Genomic DNA, 9,725 nt, shown 5'->3' with positions numbered 1-9,725 from the left:
ATTAATGTTCACCTGATATATTTTTATGTGCAACAGCAAATGTAATATATTAGTAGGGTAATTTATGTTTACAATGATTTAAACTCACACAGGTATTCTGGTCGTTTGGTTGAGACCCAGACAGCCTGCAGTGTGCAGCCATGTTATGATGATGTGTGTTTCTGTATTTCCAGAAAGAAATTAAGTAAATGAATTCTTTTAAACTCATGCACACCTGGAAGTCCATCCTGTTTCCAAGTGTGCAACATTTTTTAAATAGTGTGTTGGACTTAAGGGCATCTAAAATGGCAATTTTCCTAAAGTCCGTTTGCTCTGCTCCGATTCAGTGATGAGTGTAAACTTGTAGATTCGGTTTATTTTCACACGGAGAAAAATTCAAGTGAACCAAAATGCATCATTACAGACCAGATGAACACGTTCCCTCGTCTGATTGGTCAGATTGTCTGGAGCAGGAATAAACACAGGACGAAGGTTACAGGAACCATCAAGCTCAGACTTGTGGGTTCACCTGCTGCTGGAGTCAGATCCAGTTCAGAGCTCTTTCACACCAAAAATAAACTGCTCCAGAGTTCGTCTGGGACCGGACCAAGACCACCTCCTCGAAAGGGTCTTGGTGCGATTGTGTTGGTCCTCACCTGAGAGCGATTATTGTTTTCACACCTGAACAAACAAATCGTACCGAGGGGGAAAACCAACCAGGGTTCGGTTTAACTGGACTAAAAAGTGCAGGTGGGAGAACGACCTAAATCTTCTTCATTTAAAGGGCATCATGTTAGCTCTGCTGTGGGGCCACCTCATGTTGGGGCTTTTTCTTTGTCCTGTGAGAACAATTGTAATTATGAGCCACTATATTATGACTTACGAAAAGCGTTCGTGTGTGTTTTGTCAGCAGTGTGAGTGTTTTCTTTCCTACAGTGAACACAGGGACACTGAAGAACAATGCAGTGTAAACCTGAACCCAGGGTAAAGAGGTTCAGTGAAGCTGGTGTTGAAGGTGTGGATGTGGATCAGTGCATCAGAGAAGACTCTGTAGAAGGACAGAGTGCCAGCAGGATGGTCCACATACACTGCTACTCTGTTCGAGACAGAGGAGGAGGAGGAGGAGGAGGAGGAGGAGGAAGGAGGGAGGTCTGTTCTTTTGAGGGGGGAGAAGATGCCGGATAAGGAGGAATTGCGAACTTCTCTTTTGTTGTGACTGGCACAGTAACCGTCGGCATCAGTGTAGATCAGACTCCAGGACTGATTGTTTTGTCCAAACGCACAGTCATCACCGGCTCCTTTCCTTCTGATTCCTCTGTAGGTCACTGATAAATAAACTCTTCCATTCAACTTGACCTCCCAGTAGCAGCGTCCAGTCAGAGCATCTCTACACAGCAGCTGAGGCCACAGCTCAAACCTGTCCGGATGATCATGGTACAGCTGCTCCTTTGACACGATCGACACCGTCCGGTTGTTGTCAGACAGTTTGAGGTTTGTGTTCACTGTGTTTGTGTCCAGTGTGAGTTCACAGGCGTCTGATGGAGAGAACAAGACACAACACAGCAGCAGTTTATCATCAAAACAACTGATGGATCTTCTCTCAAACTGAGAGTTGACTGCAGATACACAAGCTTTTTATTTAAACATCTTTAACATGCGCTGCCTTGTTTTCATGAATCTAAGTGAGGACACACTTACACTTCCTCAGACCAGGTTTCAGCCTCTGCTCTCCACCATGCTCCAACCTGGAAGAGGAAACAAAGTCAGACTGAACCTTCAGAAACTTCCTCATCAATAATTTGTTCTTTTTTTTCCCGGGTTTTTACATGCATAATATAATTAAAACAGTTAATAGCAAAAACTACACAAATTGATAATATCCTACAATTAGCTGAAGATATACAGATGTTCAGTCTGAAAAGAGACAACAAGCTACAAATAGTCAGACAATTGAATGAATTGAATTTATATCTGGAGTTAAAGTGATTTCAGTTGGGGATGTGTTCACAGTCCTTCATGGAGAAAGCTGATTGTCTAAATGTAGATCTACGATGTTATATTTTGCAGTTGCCATTCACCACGCTTCTAGTAACTCTTCATAAACTTCACTCTGTTAAATAAACGTTAAACACCGAGGAGGTATTTTAGTCTGTTCATACCTGAGAGTCTCCAGTCTACATTGTGGATTCTTCAGTCCAGCAGACAGCTGCTTCACTCCTGAGTCTCCTGGATGATTGTAGCTCAGGTCCAGCTCTCTCAGATGGGAGGGGTTCGATCTTAAAGCTGAGGCCAGAGAAGAACAACCTGCCTCTGTGACAAGACAGCCCGACAACCTGGAGACACACACACACACTCCTTGTATGTGTGAATTATTTCATTAGAATAATTGGTCATCAATTAAAAAAAGGAAGTTGAATCCTGACCTGAGAGTCTCCAGTGTGCACTGTGGACTCTCCAGTCCAGCAGAGAGCAGCTTCACTCCTGAGTCCTGCAGATTGTTGTTACTCAGGTCCAGCTCTCTCAGACTAGAGGACTGGGAGCTGAGAACTGGTGCTAAATTCTGACAGCATTTCTCTGTGAGCATGGTGTGATTCAACCTGAAATAAACGAATAAAGAAAAATGTCTCAGAACAATAGGACATGGTTCAGTATATTTAACAACTTAATTTGTTGATAGTTTCTATGATTTAAATTGCTAACATTTTATGATATGATCATGGCCAAGATTAGGCAGATTATTGAAACTAAAGAAATAGCCCTGTGTAATAAAACAATAATAAAAAAAAAAAATATTAAAAAAGATTTGTTTCAGCTGTAGGTTTATCTATGTGGTATGCAAAACAAAAATAGACCATAAAACATTTCATATTTGAAACACAATACGGTGTTAATTTTGTCACCTGCAGTAATGACTGATGTTTGTATATTTTAGCTAGCTAGTTTAAGCTACGACTATCACATAGCATTACAGTGTGATCTGACCTGAGAGTCTCTATTGCACAATGTGGACTTTCCAGTCCAGCAGAGAGCAGCGCCACTCCTGAGTCCTGCAGGATGTTGTGACTCAGGTCAAGCACTCTCAGACTAGATGACTGGGAGCTTAGAACTGATGCAAAGTCCTCACAGCATTTCTCTGTGAGTCCGTTTTGATTTAACCTGATAATAATGAATAAAAATAAAAACATTTTCATCAAGATTCAATGTTATTTATCAGTCAGAATATATACATACACTAATCTAACTGTGGTCAACATTTAAGCAGACCTAAAAGTATCAAAAGACTTAAAAGACAATAGAGATTAAATGTTTTAGGTACAACACAGTATAACAGAAAAGCATCAGAGTGTGATCTGACCATAGAGTCTCCAGTGTACAGTGTGGACTCTCCAGTCCAGCAGAGAGCAGCTTCACTCCTGAATCCCGCAGATCATTGTTATTCAGGTCCAGTTCTCTTAGTCTAGAGGACTGGGAGCTGAGAACTGATGAGATTTGCCCACAGCAATCCATTGTGAGCCTAGTTTGATTCAACCTGATATGAAAAGAAAAAAACACATTTTCCTTTTTGTTTTACTTCAACATCCCAAATATGTTTAGTGTAAGTGAGCTACATTGACCATGAGAGCTCAACACACTGCAATTGCAATAAAGAGTATTTAATGTTTTGGGTACAACCCAGTATTACACAAAAGTAGGACACTGTGATCTTACCTGAGAGTCTCCAGTGTACAGTGTGGACTTTCCAGTCCAGCAGAGAGCAGCTTCATTCCTGAATCCCGCAGATCATTGTTACTCAGGTCCAGTTCTCTCAGTCTAGAGGACTGGGATCTGAGAACTGATGAGATATGCTCACAGCAATCCTCTGTGAGCCCAGTTTCATTCAACCTGATAAAATTAAACACATATTTTCCTTCTTGTTTTACTTCATCGTCCTAGATATCAGTTCAGTAGAAACCAGAGGAATATCCCTCTGTTGTACAGTTTCTCAGCAGAACCCATGTTTGTTTCACCAATAGGGAAACACAATGTCATAGTTTGATCTAACCTGAGAGTCTCCAGTGCACAGTGTGGACTCTTCAGACCAGACAGTAGCTTCACCCCTGAGTCCTGCAGGTCGTTGTTACTCAGGTCCAGTTCTCTTAGTCTAGAGGACTGGGAGCTGAGGACTGAGGCCAGAGCTCCACAGCTTCTCTCTGACAGATTACAGCCGCTCAGCCTGAAAGAGAGTTAGTGATAAATTAATCACATTCATATGGTTGGTCTCACTGTGTTCATGAGTCAAGCAATTATGTGTTAAGGTCCTGGGTGACAACAACATGTTTCTTTACCATTACTGTTTTTTATTGTCTACATAATATATAAGTATAATATATATATATATATATATAATTTATAAAACTTTCAAAAAATACAAAAAACTTTTTTTTTTCGTCTGTGAAAACGACCCCCGAGAGGCAAGTGAAAAAAGATTTTGGGGGGCGATCTTTGTTTTTTTTAATCTGTAGAGATACAATCACACTGTAGAAACAATTTGAAAGTTCAATTAATCGACTAATTAATCATCTTGTCAGTTGACTAAGTGTTTCATTAGTTGAAAACAACCCTACACGTGATACTGTTAGTATCTACAGTTATCTGTGCACCTACAGAGCTTTGTTAGAGGCTTTGACCACTGGCAGCAGCCTCAGAAGAGCCTCCTCTGAAGCAGAGTATTTCTTCAGGTCAAACATGTCCAGATGTTCTTCTGAGGACAGTAAGATGAAGACCAGAGCTGACCATTGAGCAGGAGACAGTTCATCAGTGGAGAGACGTCCTGATCTCAGGGACTGTTGGATCTGCTTCACTAGAGAACGATCATTCAGTTCATTCAGACAGTGAAACAGGTTGATGCTTCTCTCTGGAGACGGATTCTCATTGAGCTTCTTCTTGATGTAGTTCACTGTTTCCTGATTGGTCTGTGATCTTCTTTGCTTTTCAAACAGATCTCGTAGGAGAGTCTGATTGGTCTGCAGCGAAAGACCCAGGAGGAAGCGGAGGAACAGGTCCAGGTGTCCGTTCGGACTCTCCAATGCCTTGTCGATAGCAAACGCGTGGACTTTTGTTATAGATGATCTGCTGAAAATCATTCTCACCTGTTCGCCACACGTTTGCCCCAGCTCAGACAAAACGTTCTTGTTTCTGTTAAGGAGCGCCATCTCCACATAGAGAGCTGCCAAAAACTCCTGAACACTTAGATGGATGAAGCTGAACATCTTGTCTGCATCATTCCTCCTCCCACGTTCCTCTTTAAATATCTGTGTGAACATTCCTGAGCACACCGACGCTCCGCTCACATCAACGCCGCTCTCTATCAGGTCCTTCTCGTAGAAGATCAAGTTGCCCTTTTCCAGCTCATAGAAAGCGAGTTTTGCCAATGAATTAATGTACTGAATGCACTTTTTTTGGTCATATCTCTGTTTTGTCTGATGAATCTGAAACCCCAGGAACTCTGCATACATCTCAGTCAGGGTCTTGGGCAGCTCTCCTTCCTCTCTGGTTTCCAACACCTCCTCCAGAACTGTAGCAGTGATCCAGCAGAAGACTGGGATGTGGCACATGATGTGGAGGCTTCGTGATGTCTTGATGTGGGAGATGATGCTGATGGCCTGCTCCTCATCTCTGAACCTCTTCCTGAAGTACTCCTCCTTCTGTGGGTCAGTGAACCCTCTGACCTCTGTCACCACGTCAATGAAGTCAGAGTGGATCTGATTGGCTGCTGCAGGTCGTGTGGTTATCCAGAGGCGAGCAGAGGGAAGCAGATTCCTCTTGATGAGGTTTGTCAGCAGCACGTCCACTGAAGTCGACGCGGTAACATCAAAGTCTGGGTTCTGGTTTTTACTGGTGGAGCAGTCCAGTTCTAGGCGGCTCTCGTCCAAACCATCCAAAACAAACATGAGTTTGAATTTACTCTTGTCGTAGTTGGTGTTTCCCGACGACTGCAGAGTTGTGAAGATGTGATTAAGAGCTTCTTCCTTGATGTCTCTGGTCTCTCTGATACATTCACGAATCAGCTCTGCCAAACAAAACTTTTGTCCCCTCCATAAATTTAATTGTCGGAAAGTAAACGGGAAGATGAGCTGCACGTCTTGATTGGCTCTCCCTTCAACCACGTCCAACACAAACTTGCGCACAAGAAATGTTTTGCCAATTCCTGCAATCCCACTGGTCAGCACTGTTCTGATGGGTTTATATCTTCCAGTGGGGTGTTTGAACATCTCATTAGGTTTAATTGGTTTTTCTATTTCTGCTGGTTTCTCAGCGTTCTCAATTAGCCTGACCTCGTGCTGTGTGTTGATGTGTGTGTCGCCCCCAGCTGTGATGTGCAACTGTGTGTAGATATCATCCAGACGCTGCTCATCCTTCTTCTGTGCCCACCCCTCCTGTGCACACATAAACGTATCCTGGAGGTTTGATTGAAGCAGTTGTTGGTAAAATGAAATGGGTTGTGGCTCTGGTACTGGAACAATCACATCTGTGTGAGATAAGTAAATAAATAAATGAGGCTTAGCACGCCTCTTTTCTCGTTGCAAAATGCATAAACGTCTTGTGCTGACGATGAAATTTATTTCCTCATTGAAATGAAACTGATGTAATAGTATAATGTCAACACTTCCCTCACGTTGTCACACAGGATGACACATTAACATCCTCTTCTTGTTGTTTGTTGTACTAGTTTACTGAAAAAATGTTCAGTAATTTTTCAAAATAAAATACATTTTTGTTGGAATATTTGAAATTTAACTGTGAAATATTATTGCTTATTTTTCTTTACTCTCAGAATCTAGTTTTTATTGATTTTATTAGAATTATTGCAGCAGTTCCTAAAGTCATCCCTCATTGTGGATGTGAAGTCCTCACTAACTTTAAGTATTAATCTTTTCTCAGGTGGTGAAGCTCTTAGCGATGTGTAGCTCAGTTAGCATTCATACTTCATCTACCTGTTGATAGGTGCAAATTTATCGTAATCACAAAAGATTTACACAAGAACTAGTTTGTTTGCTCTTTGAATTAAAGTGATTTTGACACTTGGTAAAAATAAATTTGCTTCCCATTCAGCCTGAATACACTTTTGGCAGTAGAGGTGGTTGGTGCCCCTGATTCAATAGTGTTGCATTAAATCAACTCATCAAAAAGATTTAAGACCTTTATAATGTCACACAGAATTAAATGTTGTACTTTTTTCACTGGTCTAAGAACGACAGGTAGAAATGAGGCCTGCAGTTAATTAATATACATTTCTATAACATTTGTCAGCTTTATATAACTGCTAGTAATAATAATGATTTAATGATGATTATAATAATAATGATCACCAATTAAAAAGTAAGTAATTAATTAAAGATAATAGCGTCGACACATGCCAGGGACCAGAGCAGCTTTACCTTCAGTCTGAGAGGAGGACGATCGTCTGTTCTCTCCGACGTCACTGATCTTCACTGAGACACACAGATATTATATTAGACTTATCACTTCAATGAGAGTTTGTTTCTATTTTTATTGATAAATCACAAAAAACTGGAAAAGCACTAAAACCATGTACTGCTTTGATCAATACAGATGCAGAATAAATCAGTGGCTGAAAGTTAAATTATTTTTTTTGTTCCAATGATGAAATTAAAGCCGATAATTATGTTTGATGATGTGATCAAAAAATCAACCATCAAATATTTTCTACAGGTATTTTTTGCGAGTTCGATACGAATTCAGTTTTCACTGGTGCCTCCTGGCAAAAGCCAAATATCAAAACTTTTTTTAACCAATAATTGTGAAATGACAGTATATTTGTGACCTATACATTCTTTACTTTTACTTATTTTGCTGTTAGTCTGCACATGTATCATTTCATTTTGAGGATTGTGTTGCACGTGTCAACCCACAAATAAAGTTGCAGGACAGAGAGAGTGTGAGCGACTGACCTTCTGTTGCTGAGCTGGAGTCCGACAGACTCTGCACCAGATCGTTCCTGTTCATCTTCTCTAAAACCGTCCTGCTCACCTCCAGAGCTCCATGAAATCCACAGGTCTGCACCATCAGATCCACCGTGTCCCGCCGCTCTGCCTTCTCCAGCTTGGACACTTTGATGGTGTGGTAACCTCCCATGATGTCCGGCTGCTGCAGATACCATTTGAAGTCCTTGAATTCCTTGTCTCTTAAATCCTCCAGAGACATCAGAAGTTCCTCTGGCAACATTGTGGCTCCCTGCTAAAATCAGGACGTAATGTCAACCTGGAGGAAAACATCTGTGGGATGGAGTTATTGTACTTTTAGTCTGGCCCGTATACTTCCACATCCAGGCAGATTCTGACTGTTATCCTCCAGTACTGACTAACAGCCGAATGATTTTTTGTTTGTCCCCAGAATTGATCCAGATGTGGAAGTAGCATCTGACAATCATCATCATGTATAAAAAGACGAAGACTCTTACCTGTCCCTGGAGGTTTGGAGAACATGACACGAGTCCAGCTGCTGCAGTTAAATCAGTTAAAGCAAATGGGGAGTAAGGAAATGAGGAAAAAAGTGAAGTTCCCGCTTCTGCTTTTCAGGTTCCTCTTTTCATGGGAGTTCCTGAAAGAAATGCACACGACATCAACACAACTGCATATTTTGTCTTTGTGTTCAGTTAACTCTTGTTGTTGTTTACCTTTACCAGCTGATGTGGTCTCTCAGGTCTCCAGGTTTTAAACATGCGGTCAGACAAAGATGCAGTCAGACAAAGATGCGGTCAGACAAAGATGCAGTCAGCTGATGTAACAGAATTTATTAATCACAGAGTTTCTGTAAATTGCACCAACTTTTAAAAAAAACTGCTGGTTGCTGTGGGACTTGAAATTTAGATCTAATTCCAAGACAAGTAACCTCAGATTTAATCCAGGGAGTTCATTTCCTCAGGTCACTAAACAGTATTTTTCTTTTTGTCTTGAGGCCCACTAGTATCATTTCAGTTTTGTTCTCATTTAACTTTTGAACTAGTTTAACACACTGAAAGACAAACCTCCAGGATGCCGTGTCGCATCGACACCTTACTTTCATCAGTTTAGTGTGAGGTTGCCGATTACTTTAGTCAGAGCTGTGTTGAGTTCTGTGGTTTGTTCTAAAGCCTGACTGAAACTGGAATCACTCCAGGTAATTGTTTTCTTCAAGAAAGGAGTTTATTTGCACCGAAAGAATCTTTTCAGGTATCTAAGAGTAGAAACAGTGATGAAACTCCTGGTGGGACGATGTAATGTAATAATAAACCTGATAATTCTGCTTTCAGTTTGAGAACAAGATGTAAATTCACGCAGGTTGACGTCATTAAACACAAACTGTGTAGAGAAAATGGCTGCAGTCCCTCCTCCTTCCCCGTTTGCTGATGTAGTTCTGCTATCAGTCCACTAGATGGAGCACATTACCACACCGTCTGCACAGGGTGGAGGAGCACCTGTATTCAGACTCTAAAGGTAACCTACACTAAACAACCTTTCACTCCCTTCACTGACCGTCAGCAGCTGTTGATGATCCTAAAGATTTTGTGGAGAGCAGGTCAGTTCAGCTCATGTGTTTCAGACCAGATCAGAAAAAAGAAGATGGCTGCTGCCCAGACCTGATACAGTAAAATCAGATATTAAATATGACTAAAAATAAAATCACAGAATATGACTGAGTTCCTGTTGAACTTGTCCGATTACCTCCTGTCACTATTCATTCATCTTCAAACTAAATATGAAAGT

General features: G+C 41.2%; 1 protein-coding gene across 1 annotated transcript; it reads right to left on the bottom strand.

Annotated features, from left to right (window-relative positions):
• Window positions 1-335: 335 nt before the first annotated feature.
• Window positions 336-8,205, bottom strand: LOC130164665 (NACHT, LRR and PYD domains-containing protein 3-like). The gene is made up of 11 exons (XM_056369550.1): window positions 7,932-8,205; window positions 7,398-7,451; window positions 4,624-6,487; window positions 4,022-4,192; window positions 3,688-3,861; window positions 3,335-3,508; window positions 2,962-3,135; window positions 2,403-2,576; window positions 2,139-2,312; window positions 1,678-1,724; window positions 336-1,514 (listed from the first exon to the last, which is right to left on the bottom strand). Exons 1-11 carry the CDS (start codon window positions 8,203-8,205, stop codon window positions 910-912), a joined length of 3,885 nt encoding a protein of 1,294 aa, XP_056225525.1. The 3' UTR covers window positions 336-909.
• Window positions 8,206-9,725: the final 1,520 nt, after the last annotated feature.

This window comes from Seriola aureovittata, chromosome 3, assembly GCF_021018895.1.
Source record: "Seriola aureovittata isolate HTS-2021-v1 ecotype China chromosome 3, ASM2101889v1, whole genome shotgun sequence".
NCBI lineage: Eukaryota > Metazoa > Chordata > Actinopteri > Carangiformes > Carangidae > Seriola > Seriola aureovittata.
The sequence above is the reverse complement of the archived record's forward strand: the minus strand, read 5'-3'. Positions and strand labels throughout refer to the sequence as shown.

Coding starts and splice junctions, on each gene's coding strand:
- LOC130164665 (XM_056369550.1), bottom strand. CDS start 8,205: ATGTTGCCAGAGGAACTTCTGATGTCTCTGGAGGATTTAAGAGACAAG. Junction 7,452..7,931: donor CTCCAGCTCAGCAACAGAAG/GTCAGTCGCTCA, acceptor TGTGTGTCTCAG/TGAAGATCAGTGACGTCGGA. Junction 2,313..2,402: donor TGCACACTGGAGACTCTCAG/GTCAGGATTCAA, acceptor GTGTGTCTCCAG/GTTGTCGGGCTGTCTTGTCA.